This window comes from Lactuca sativa, chromosome 4, assembly GCF_002870075.4.
Source record: "Lactuca sativa cultivar Salinas chromosome 4, Lsat_Salinas_v11, whole genome shotgun sequence".
NCBI classification, from domain to species: Eukaryota; Viridiplantae; Streptophyta; class Magnoliopsida; order Asterales; family Asteraceae; genus Lactuca; species Lactuca sativa.
In genome coordinates this window covers 395780798-395794767 of record NC_056626.2, presented here as the reverse complement: position 1 = coordinate 395794767, position 13970 = coordinate 395780798, and the positions used below count along the sequence as shown (strand labels likewise).

Below are 13970 nucleotides of genomic sequence, written 5' to 3'. Positions count from 1 at the left end.
ACGTTTGTTTTTATAATGGAAATAGGAGGGCTCGGATTGATCGCAGTGCACACACCTATGATTTCCGCAATGAATGATTTTGGGATAAACTCTGATAAATGTTTTATCTAATGATGATTTCGAATGTTCGAAACAAATGGTATCAATGTTGTAACTATATTAAAAATGTAATTTTTACCCTTGATTTTTGGGTTGTTACAAGTTGGTATCAAAGCCTTGATTTGAGGGATTCGGACATGCTTTCGGGCGTGACTGAACTCAAACTGAGGATTTGTAAAGTTTTTAAAGGAAAAATGTTTTAAGTATGTGTAATTCTATGAAACTTTTGTACATTTCAAATGCATGTTATGGTAAATGTTTTAGGACTTTAAATGTTTTGAGATTGTATTATATTTTAATGCTTTGAGATTGTATTGTATTGTAATGTTTTGCAATTAAATTTACCAATTTAGCTATTTTGTAAATTTACTGTTTTAACAATCTGGGAAATTATAGTGATTAAAATGAGCTATATGGGCATACCTATAGAGACGACACGTTTGTTTTTATAATGGTATCTATAGAGACGACATGTCGTCTCTACACATGCATCAACCACGACGTAATGTTGCTGCAATAAGGGAACGTCTTCCCACTATGTATCCATCTATGGAGACGACTTATTATGTCTATCGTTGCATCTATGGAGACGACATGTTGTCTCCATAGGTGTATGTAATGGAGGCTACAAGTTCTCTATAATTGTACTTGTGGAGACGACAAATTGCTTTTATAGATTAATCTATAGAGACGACTTGTCGTCTCTATAGCTTTATCAAAGGAGACCAACAACTTATAGCGACAAATCAAAATAGCACGATATATTGTCACCAAAGGCTACCAATTGCGACAATAATACATATCTATTGCGACCGGGGCTATGGAGACGAGAGCTATAGGGACAACATATCACCCCAGAGACCTATAGGGACAACTCTTCGAACCTATAGAGACGACAATTGTCGTCCTTATAGGTCCCGTTTCTTGTAGTGATTGGAGGTTAAAATGATTTTAAGTTTATTCATAATTTTAAAACTTTCGTTGCCATTTTTAACATTTTTAGAAAAACGGTTTTGAAATAAATCTCAAGAATAAGTTTTGTTAGGATGTTAAGCGTAATATGCTAAAAACATAACCATACTATGTTTAAACATAAGCATAACATAAGAGCATCTTAAATCCTCGACCCTCTTGTATACTTTGTTTACTTTGTTATATCACTAGGTGTGAAACCCGTGTATTACACGGGTTGATTTAAAAAAAAATTAAGCATTAAAGTGTAAACAAAAATTATTTTTTAATGTACAACTTTAAAATAAGGAAGATATATATTTGTTGCAATTTAATATCATATATATCATATTTAATATTTTACATATATAAGTATATGACTTTAATTTTAAAAATTGAAACAAACTAAAAATTGACAAGTGAATAATATTTATTTAAAAAATACCACAAAATGACAAGTGTCAAAATTTATGAGAGATTGACATGTGACAAAAAAAACCTTCATTTATTAAGGAGGATATTTCCACTAATTACTTAATTAAAAAAATGTTATTTATTTAAATATTTTCGATCATTAACCATTTTTTATTTTTTTTTATGAATTTAACTAATTAACATCATCTTTGTGTATTAAACCCCCTTATAATTTATTAATTTTAAACATATATAATATCTCTAACATTAAAAGGCACTTGACTATAACATTAAATAAAAATAACACATTATAATATATAATAACGAGGCCATGAGTTATTTTTACATACAATAACACCAACAATATTTTATGGACATAAAATAGCACAAATAAATAAAACTAAAAAAGATAAATATATCAAATCTTTTTTCTTTAAATTAAACGATGATAAAAAGTATTATATATATATATATATATATATATATATATATATATATATATATAGTTATAAAATAAAAAAATAAAAATATTATCTGATTATTACGAATTTAATATTAAACAGATTAAAATGATAAAAACTAATTAGTCAAAATAATAATAAAACTTTAAATCTTAAATAAAATAAAGGAATAAAATGAAACATTGTTAAATAAACTGGCTTGATTGTATCAAACATTAAACTTAAAAACAACGTACTTTAAAATCTAAAATGTAAGGTTTTGTGTCATTAAAGGCCCGCAACCGAGGGTGGCTGACACACAACTATCCGACGGGAACACCGCATAGGCTACGATGATGGATACCTTTAGAGAGGCTTTGCGTTCTAGTTGTTACTCTTATTTGGTGGATACCTCTAGATAGCTTTTATTTTGGAGTTTATTGTCTCACTACATCAACTTCTAATCTTCCATGAGAATCAAAGTTTTTAAAAGTTGTATTATTTTTTCCTTCGATTTAATCATTCCATGCTTTACAAAATGATCATTGATGATTAAAATGGTTTTAATTTTATTCATAATTTCAAAACATTCATTACTGTTTTAGCGTTTTTGGGAAAACAATGTTAAGCATAACATTTTAAAAACATAACGGTGACATGTTCAAACATAAGCATAACATAAAAGCATCTTCCAGCCTCGACACTCATGTATAATTTGTTTCTTTTGTTATATATTTTCACTAATTACTTAATTAAATAACATGATATTTATTTAAATCATCTCCGATCATTAACTATTTTTTTGATGAATTTAACTAATTACCATCATCTTTGTGAAATATAGTATTAAACCCCCTTATAATTTATTAATTTTAAACGTATATAATATTTATAAAAGTGAAAAGCACTTGACTATAAAATTAAATAAAAATAGCATATTTTAATATATATATATATATATATATATATATATATATATATATATATATATATATATATATATATATATATATATATAAAGAAATCATATGTTTTTTGACATACAATAACACCAACAACGTTTTCTTTTATAACCATAAAATAGCACAAACAAACAAAACTAAAATGGATAAATATATCGGGTCTTTTAAAAAAAAACATTAAAGGATGATAAAATTTTTATACTTATAGTTATACAATAAAAATATCATGTGATCATTACGAATTTAATATTTAACATTGGAGATTAAAATGATAAAAGCAAATTAGTCAAAAAAGATAATAAAACCTTAAATGTTACATAAAATAAGGGAATAAAATGAAACATTGTTAAATAAAATGACTTGGGCGTGTTTGGCAAAAGTAGCTGTTAGCTGGAAGCGGGTAGCGGTAAGCTGGTAGCGGGTAGTTGGTAGCGTGTAGCAGGTAGCTGATAGCGGAAAACTATAACTTTTATTTGTTATATGAATGTTTGGCAAAAGTAGCTAGAAGCTTTTGAAATATATAAAATTACATAAAAAGACAATTTATTGAAAATAAATAAATATATAAATATATTTTTAAGAGTAATTATGGAAATTGATTTCAAAAGCCCAGGAGCGTTTTGTTAAACGCTACATGAAGTAGTTTTTAGAATCGAAGCGTTTTGTTAAAACTAAAAGCTAAACGCTCGTACTGTCAAACGAAACTTTTTGTTTAAACTAGAGCGTTTTGTCAAAAGCTAAAAACTAGAAGCTCCCAAACGCTTCCAAAAGCTCCATGCCAAACATGCCCTTAATTGTATCAAACATTAAACTTAAAAAAACATTCACTAAAATGTAAAATGTAAGGTTTTGCGTTATTAAAGGGCCACACCCGGCATTGACCGACATATAGCACTGGTTCCGACGGAAACACTGCATAGGCTAGGAGGTTGCATTCTCCCTTATTTTTCTTTTCTCTTTTGACAACGACTATTTTTTTGAAAAAAAAAAACATAATACCTCCTATAATACACATAAAGTTTAATAATTTTTTTCCACACCACCCAACCAACACTCTCTTATTAACCTCAAATGAATTTTCAAAATCCCTCAATTTTCACAATGCCGCTATCATGTAACCGACCTCATCTTCCTAGCACAACCACAACCACACTCGCACCCACTTCCACCTCTGATAATCTATTTTCTCTCGAGTCTTCATCACAAGCATACATCCCACAATATGATATGCTTTCATTCATTCAATTCAATCCTGTGTATTTCTTCAACCCCTTCATATTTTTCCTGATAGAAGCATAACCAATCTTTTATAACATCGACCACTTAAATTATTGTTATACCACTATTTTTATTTCTTTTTTCCTTTCTATGCCCTCATCAGCATCACCTCATCTCCACTCAATTTTCAATCTATGTTATACTTTTTTTTCACCATTGTCGTTGTATTTTTTTTTTAATTTAATGAAATAATGTAATTAGTTATCTTAAGAATTATTTTCATTATTTGTATTAAAAAGAATGAAAGATGAAAAACGAACATAATATAGGTTGAAAGAAAGCAATGAGAGTGAAAATGATATGGCAATCACAAACATAGAAAGGAAGAAAAGAAAAGGAGAGGTTTAACAATAGCCTAAAGTGGTTGATAGTATAAACCAAAAAACATTTCACTCCAACGGTATAAGAGCTCCCATATACTATTGGAAATAGTTATGTGAAGAAAATAATCAATTAATCATAATATCACATGGGTTCACATTCTTTTAAAATTGTAAGTTTTTCTAAGATGTTAAACATAATATGTGAAAAACATAAACACAAATTAATACTCACAGAGAACAAATTCAAAGTCATACCATATGTGGTTATAAAAAATCCAACGTTATAAGAATATCATCAGATCCAGAAACAAACCAAATTTTGAGAAAAAAATCCACGGTTATAAAAACATGTAAAAAAAAGCCAATACCTACAAAATTTAATTCATTGCTTTGATTATAAAAACGCAGGGAATTGAGGACCTTGAATCTCTAAATCAGCTTCGCTCAGATGATGTTTTCTTGGAGTTTTGAATATTTTTCTTCCTTGTCTTGAGAGTATCCACACTTGCCTTTTTCCTTTCTTGCGAAATCTGGACACAAAGAAACCCAAATTAAATAAACAAAACAGATTATGGGCTTCTTGATATAAAAAATAAAATTAGATATATACAATTGAAACTAACCTTCATGGCTTCATAAAGTCTCCTCTTTTTACGTGACATGGCAACTTTTGACATGTCATTATCATCAGCAAACTGCTGCAGATTTTGATCATCATCTTCCGTTTCTTCATCATCAACATTCTTTTTCTTCTTCTTGCTCTCTTTAGGTGTAGTGGGTGTCCCTTCCAGTTCCTTTTTTAGTTCCTGATGATACTCCTCTTGAAGCATCGCCATCTGCATCCCCAAGGGGTAAAATCGTCATTTCACACAGCACCATCCAGCTCATAGACTAAGGAGCTGTTTCTTTTCTTACTTAATGGGTTTATCGGGGGGTTAAGCACACTAAATATAATGAATATCGTAAATAAGTTTTCTGGGATGCAAGGGCATAATGGTCATTTGCCGATCAAGAAAAGATACCAAAATTTATCATTGTTCATTCCATCATTGGAATGTAAGGTCTAATCAAACAGGGAGCAAGAAGAAAGAAAGATTCTTTTGGGGACCAAATCCGAGAGGATGACCAAAGCACAAGGACCAAAAATGTAAATTTGTAAAGCAGGAGGGAAGGAACCTTTCTTTTTCTTTCAGCAGCTTCTTTGGCTTTAGTGCGATCAATGATGCCTTCAGCAAGTAGATTTTGGGCATTATCAAGATCATCTTGTTCGCCACCTGGCATTGGGAGGATCTCTTTTCTAGCAGCAGCTTGATGCCTTTTAATGGTCTCTGCATACTCGGGTACATACCCTTCTGCTTCATTGTCAACAAATGGAGATAAATGTGGTGGAAGAACCCTGATTTACACACAATGACAATGTTAAGAACTATTATCATCTACAATATTCAAAAGAGTCAATTTTATATTTTTGGTCCTTAGTTGAGTTTTTTGTAACATTTTTTGGTTCGGGTTCCAAGTAAAATGACTATAATTCTAAGACCAAAATTGCAGAAATCAGCTATACTCAGGCCGAAAATAGTCATTTTATATGGAACATGGACCAAAAATGTTACAAGAACCTGAAATAAAAACCAAAACTAAAAGAATTTTTTTTGGGACCAAATTGCAAAAATCAGCTTTACTTAAGGCCAAGAATGTCCGTTTTACTTTGAACAAGGAACAAAAACGTTTCAAGAACCTCACATAAGGACTAAATTTGTAAAGAACACTTTTTGGGACAAAAATTGCAAAAATTAGCTATAGTATGGGACCAAACATAATCATTTTGCTTGGAAAAAAGGGACCATAGAAAATATTTTGGGACCTTATTTGCAAATATCAGATATACTCTACTTTGGGACCGAAAATAGTCATTTTACTTTGAATAAGGAACAAAAACATTACACGAATCTCAAATAAGGACTAGAATTGTTAAAGAACACTTTTTGGGACCAAAAATGTAAAAGAACCCTTTTTGGGACCAAAGTTGCAAAAATCAACTATAATCCGGGACCAAAGATGGTCATTTTATATGAAAAGGGACCAAAAACATTATAAGAACCTCGAATAAGGTTCAAAATTGTGATAAAAAAAACTTTTGAGGACCAAATGTATAAAAATCAGATATACTCAGGGACCAAAAATGAAATTTACTCTATTAAAAATTAATATACTAAAAAGTGGGTGTTTACTGAATCTTACTTCCCAACAATATAGTCTTGGGTTGGTAGTATAATTCGTGCATTTATGCAATCAAAGACCCATTGTGGCTGTATATAATCTCTGCAAATAAACCGGTGACTTTGAGTTGGCCTATCAACAATCTACAAAAATAAAACATCAGAATAATATTAATTAGTAAGAAATATATAAAATAATTTTTTTTTTTATAATAAAATATTAACATACCTGATAATTAATGCTCTGGTTAGATTCCTCAAATGGAGCTCCATCTCCCTCCCATGAAACCACACCACCAAATGCCGTAATCACAAAAAGCAATGATTCTCTTGGAACCTGTAAAAAAAAATAGAAAGAAGCTTGAAGGTGAAGCAATTATTAAATTCTTTTTTAGGAAAAAAAAAAAAAAACATCGACTTTATTTACCTCACGACTCAAGAAGAATGTCATGTCTTTGAAAAGGGTTTTACATGCTCTTGTTTCTTCATCATCTTCATTCTCATTAGCAGCATTTTCAACATACCTTGTCAAAGCATATAAATCTGCACAAAATTTTAAAAAGTTAATGTACCTTATGATATCTAGTAATAATTAATCTATCATATGATAGAAAATTCATACCTGAAGCTGAAGCTTTCAGTCGAGGATCAAGGATAGGTGGATATTTCAAATTAATCGAATTGTAGAGTTTGAAATTAACAAAACCGAGGAGATTCTGCATATTTTAATCAATTTATATGTAAGTAAGAGTTAAAACAAAAAGATATATAATATTCATAAGAAAGGTAAAAGCTTGATCATTATCACAAACCTCATATAATTCCAAGAATGTAAGCATGATCTTGTAATCTACATCTTGAGGCATTACTTGTTGTAGTGCATGAGGAGTCAACCATGTGATTTTTTGCCCTTCAACCTCTGCCTGAAAAGGGGCAAATTGGTAAATTTACATTCTACATAACATCAAATTTAATAATTTATACATGTGATGATTACTATACCTGGTAATAGATGCCTTTCACAGATATGAAAGCCTTTCGCAATTTATGTGTGCGAGAGACATAAGCTTGCCACTCAAGACTCAACCTAAAGAAATTAAAACATATAAACCATTAATATTATATATAAAATTAGATATTCAAAATATGGGAACACATTACACATACCCTCTACATTTATGGATTCTTTCTACTTGAATGTTTTCCCTTTCTATAGCAGGTAATGCAGCAAAAAGATGCACCATGGTGAGTCCATCATCCAAATCTCTTAATGCATCAATGAATGTTGGATACCTGAAGTCAAATTTGTAAAAAGTTAGGACTTAATTAGGAAAATCTCCTTTTGACTTTTGCTATATAGTCGTTTTTTCTGCATTTAGTCAAAAAGAAAGACCAGTATATAGCTATATACTATAGCTATATTCTATATACTATAGCTATATAGCATACGGGATTAAGTAATGTCCTCATTGAGTCAAAAGGAAAATGCAACAAAAAGTGTTGTGTAAGTTAGTTATATAGTGACACTAACCTCTCAAGGATAGGCCTATCAAGTGTGTAAGAAGGCTTGCGTGTCGACACGCGTTCAACAAGATCTTTGTTCTTCTTAGACATTGCTTTCTTTTTCTTTTTCTCATATGTCCTAGCCTCACGAAACTTGACAAGAAGTGGCTCATGTTTAAGACCCAAAATATCTTTCATGTGATAATAGGTATGGTTGTTTCCCTTCACTTTTTTCTTTGGGTCTCGAGGAAAAACTTTTTTGAAGATACATAATTTCCTATTGAATCAAAAACAACCAAAACATTTAGATTATTAGAGTGTACACAATTGAAAATATAGAACCTCTCATGAATTGAATACGTACCAAATATTTAAATATCAAATACACAACACAAGAGAGTAACTATTCAAATCCACACTATTGCATGTTTTATTTTTTAAATCAATAAGACCCTTGATCATGGTAGTAAAGGACATCAAATTAGGGTTATGGACTTCTTATCATCACTCCAAACTAGGGTTTTTGACCTCTTATCTCAAAAGCGCTCATTGAAGATAAATCAATACATTTAACAACAAAAACTTATTCAAAATTTTCCTTCCACATCCTCATTCAAAACACTCAATATGAATATACATTTAACTACGTCGATTGTAAATTCAAACATTGAGCTTTTGTGCTTCTTATCTCACATCATATACACACATCTATATATCTACAACATACGCCAAGATTCAAAGCAAATTAATACCTGAACACGGAAAGACTGACTTGCAGGTCCTTAACAGCTTGCGACCTGGTGATGTATCTGGCGGCGTTCCCTTCCTTCTTCTTCCCCTGCGAACCACAAGTGAAAAACGCAACATAAACACGATATTCTTCCGTGTAGGGAATTACTTGTAAGTTTCGTTTGAAACTTACTGGAGGCCTGTAATGTTTAGGCATGGCTGCTAGCAGTCACGAATCTGCTTCTAGGAAAGACGGTGAGGTATGGTGCTCCGGTGAAAGGTGACTCGGCGAGTTGAAACCCTTTCTCTGGAGAGGGAAAGGGAGGCTGTGGGTGGCCGAAGTTCGGCGACGAAGAAAGGGAGGCGTATGTTCTTCGATCGTGAAACTATATATCTTACGGTTTTCACATTAAAAAGGTATTATACTACCATATTAAGGTAATGTCGGTGTTACCATATTTACCTCCCCTCAACTTTCAGAAATATACTTTCCACCCCTTGTCTTCTTTTAACTTTCAAAAATGATATTTTTTATTCCTATATTTCGCAAAATGTTATTTTAAGTCCTTCTATTTTGAACCTTTTAAAATATCAGTTTCAAAACCTTTTATTTTCTAACGTTTTATATTTAACCCAAAAAATTACTTGTTTTTGTATGTATGTCTAGGTATAAATTTGAGTTTGTCTACGTAACATTTTAACGTTTTCATGTTTATATTATATATGTTTCTTACGTATAAATCAGACTACATATAATATGTTTGATTATTTAAACTTCTGTCCGTTAACTTTAAAATAATCTTACTTACTTATTTTTATGTGTGTTGATATAAATTATAATTTCTTTATATTTTCGGAAATATTTTTGTGTACATTTTTTACGTATGAATTTGGTCATATATAATACATTTTTATTCAACGGTATATACTGGAGTTAGTCAATGGTACTGGTTTTGTATATTTATCTTCTAACAAATATAATGGTATCTAACTTTTATTAATACAATCGTCAAAATTCAACTTATAAAATGGATTTGGGCAATTTATTCAACGATATATACTGGAGTTAGTCAATGGTATTGGTTTTGTATATTTATCTTCTAACAAATATAATGGTATCTAACTTTTATTAATACAATCGTCAAAATTCAACTTATAAAATGAATTTGGGCAATCTTTAAAATTCAACTTATAAAATGGACTTAAGCAGCCGCAATACGTTGTGGGCAACTTTGCATTTTTTATTTAATTTAAACTAATTTACAAAACTAGCCCCTATTGTTTGGTCAAATTTGAAGTTTCGATTTTATTTTCATAAAATTTATACATTTCATCGTTGTGGTTTTTAAATATTACGATTTTGGTTTTTTGTCTATGTAAAATAACTATACTACCCTTATATAATTGATTTTGGTTTTTATTATCGAATAACTCATTTAGTATTATATGAATGAATTTAGACCCTCCACCCGACCCCCACACCGTTCTTATCCTTCACAATAATCCACCATGATAACCAAAACTTTGGCCGCACTCTACTCCTCATGGCTCATGCAACAGGGTCATAAAGACCAAACAGGGAAACATGTAGCAAATTGTCTATTAAAAGCCTTATTCCACTTAAAATAGATATTTAACCAATCTAATTAGTTCTTATCTTCGAGTTTTTCCCAAATATTAGCCAACAAGTCTTATAGTATAAATTAGACCAACATGTCATATAAATTAGGACTCGGAACTAGTTGTACTGCCAAACCAAAAAGACTTATCTTCCATCTTTTCTCTCAAGTAAAGTACATCACGTGCATGTCGGAGGTAACATCAAGAGAATGGTTAAAAATTATGGAAAAGTGCAAACATGGGTGCAAAGCTCTTTGTTGGATGGTGTCTTAGGCTTACCCTTTGTGATATGGATTTTTTGGGTGAGGCTTGCATATATATACTTGTATAGTTTTCATGTATAAGTTTGAGAGAGCTCCCATTGTATAGATTTCTAGTATAGTTCTAGTTCTAGAGAGATAGAGAGAGTAAGAGAGAGAGAGAGAGTAGTATAGTAAGCAAGGACATGCTTCTATATTTTTTGTACTTTCTTCAATATCTATATAAATTTGTGCTTAAACTTTAACCTGATTCTTATCGATTATGCATTGATTCTTTAATTTTGCATTGGTCATCTTCATTGGGATCCTACATATGATATCAGAGCTTAATCTTGAAGGTTTAACAACTTTTCAAAATCAACGATCCTAGATGGCAATATTTTTGTGTGTAATTAACTCGAAGATTCGAATTTTTTGGTGAGTCTCTCCATTAGATATATTTGCTTTCAATTTCAAATTTGTTGATCTAATTATCTTTTTAATTCACAATCTATCGAAATCTCTCGGAATCATGCTCTTGAAATCGTTTTTGATCATTTTGATTCCATTGGATATATTTGCTTTTATTTCCAAATTTTGTTGATCCAATTAATTTTCATTTTCATTGGTTAAAATCATTTTGATTCGATATTATTAAGTTTAAGAGTCCAAAATGTTGATCCGATCATTATTCGATTCATAAGCCCAATTAATTCAAATTTTCTTTCGATTGTTACTGTTCATATCCTATTTTTGAGCCTAAAATCACTAATTCATTATTGTTCTTATCCAATTTTAAGCCCATCACGTTCAAAGATCCATCAAGATGCTTCACAACTCCAAGCTCTTCACGCTTCACTCTTCACCTTCAAGAAATCCTCTAAACACTTTAATGGGGCTCCAAAAAGGCACTCTTTCACTTAGGGTTTCTTGGGGGTCATTCTCACAGAGCGTAGCTGAAGAAGGACGGAGACATGAGGTTATAATGACATTTATATAAGGCCAGACCCCTAAAAATTAGGGTTTGCATGATCTTCATGTACGCCCAGTGTACGAGGTGTACGCCCAACGTACTACGGTGTGCCCTAATACGCTTGGCGTACACATGTACACTCAGCGTACTCCCCAAAGTCCGAATTTACTAAAGTGCCACTGTGGGCCCCTTTCGCACTCTTTCTTTTACTTAGGGACCAAAATGCAATATAATTTAATTATAGAGTCAAAATTAGAAGTACCTCATCATTGGGATGTTACAACTACAACTTTCATTTAGACTTCATCGGATAATTCTCATTTTAAGTTTATTTTTTTACAGTCAATAAAGAATACACTGTAAATTATTTGCAAAATTCATAACTTTTTTCATACAAATTCGGTTCTTGACGTTCTTTATACCGATTGTTTCATATTTTCAAGGACATCAACTTTCATTTAGATTGTTTTGTCTAACGAGTAACCCATGTCCATCTCACTTTTATGACACACATATTGTGTCGTGTCGAACGCGAAACTTCGAAAAATCATACAAAGTCAGATTTTTGCATTCTTTTTACTCACGGTTTCATAATTACGATTATTATGAATTTTGTTTAGATCGTTTATCCTAAATTCGCTTTTATCAAAAATATTCTTTTATTGTTTAACTATAAATTTTATATTAAGATTTTATACAAATATTATATAGTCATAATATTTGTCCTTATAACGTGTATACAATAAATAAATATTTCTTTGACTCGTAACCTTTACGAATAACAATTATTCGACAATATGGATAATAAGAATCGTTATCCCTTAAATGTCTAGCCCGGAATCGCGGACGTTAAATGAAACCTACTATTTCCTTGTCCACAATTGAAGCAAAGTACATGTTAGTGACCTTAATCAATAAAGGAGTGCATGTGGTTTGCTACACGGTCTTGTTTAAAATCTTGGTTTGAAGGTGGAGAAACATGTCTTGTTTTATGATAGTTAGAGTGTTTTGTGTCTTGCAAAGAATATGATCTATACTGAAAAGACAAAACATATTGATGTAACGCTAAATTTAATTTGGAATGTTTTGAAAGAAGAAAGGTTTTCTATTCAAAAGATAGATACCAAGGAAAACCTAGTTCATGTAAGGTTAAATTTCATCTGGAATGTTTTAGGGACCGACCATGTTCTAGATAAGGTTTCCATTTGAACTTGGTCTATATATATAACGACTGCTAGTTATGGTTTCAATTATACCGTTTCTATCGTTTCAAGCTTGAGAATAAAAATCCTCTTACTATGTGGATGTATGTTACATTGACCAAACCACATTAAATACTATGTATTTGTTTGTGCACGTGTGTGTATATTATTCTCGTTTATTCTTGACACTAAAAATTCTTAAGAAATTTATATATGTGAAAACTATCAATCTTTTCCTTATTGAAGTAAGAAAAATAAAAAATAATGAAGAGAAAAGAAGCATAACATGAAGAAGACACTTAGTGAAGAAAAATACCATGGCTTATAGTTGATGAAGAAATCATCATTATCATCATTTCATTATCATTATCATTATCATTATTCATTATATCATATCATACTATACTTATAAAGGAAACATTTTTCCTATCACCTCATATATTTGAAACCCCCACATATTCCAAACACCTCATGCATTTGAAACCCCCACACTTTTTCACCTTCAAAGTAATTAATCACATATCATGAAAGGTTTTATAGCTTATATAATATGTTTAATTAGCAATTAATGGATAGTCTACTATAAAAATGTCATTCTCTTTGAGTAGACACACAAATACAAATACATACAAAGTTTACAAAGAAAACAAGTTTAAATGTTTTGTGTTGGTTTGAGAGCTTTGGGCCATTTTTCGAGCCATGTTATTATGTTAAAGTTTTTAATTTGTAAGTTTGTTATATACTAATTCTTTTTTTATATTTTTATTGGTTTGATTATTCTTTTAAAACAATCATTGTATGTTGTGGTTGAAACTTTAATGTAAATTAGATTAGATTAATATTATCGATCACATGTTACGGAAAGTGATATAGATAATATTTAATTAAATATTGTATATATGTTTGTATGTTTGTGTGTAATGATTAATAAAAAAATCATGGATATGCAATATTATACATAATATCCATGTAAGTCTCTTTAAAATGTAAATTGTCTATCTTATCACTTTATATTTTA

General features: G+C 30.5%; 1 protein-coding gene across 1 annotated transcript; it reads right to left on the bottom strand.

Annotated features, from left to right (window-relative positions):
- Positions 1-4728: 4728 nt before the first annotated feature.
- LOC111888221 (pescadillo homolog) lies at positions 4729-9286 on the bottom strand. The gene is made up of 13 exons (XM_023884356.2): positions 9112-9286; positions 8942-9027; positions 8218-8466; positions 7854-7979; positions 7689-7773; positions 7499-7609; positions 7309-7402; positions 7114-7229; positions 6916-7023; positions 6709-6830; positions 5644-5863; positions 5091-5303; positions 4729-4997 (listed from the first exon to the last, which is right to left on the bottom strand). Exons 1-13 carry the CDS (start codon positions 9133-9135, stop codon positions 4902-4904), a joined length of 1650 nt encoding a protein of 549 aa, XP_023740124.1. The 5' UTR covers positions 9136-9286; the 3' UTR covers positions 4729-4901.
- Between the last annotated feature and the right edge of the window lie 4684 nt (positions 9287-13970).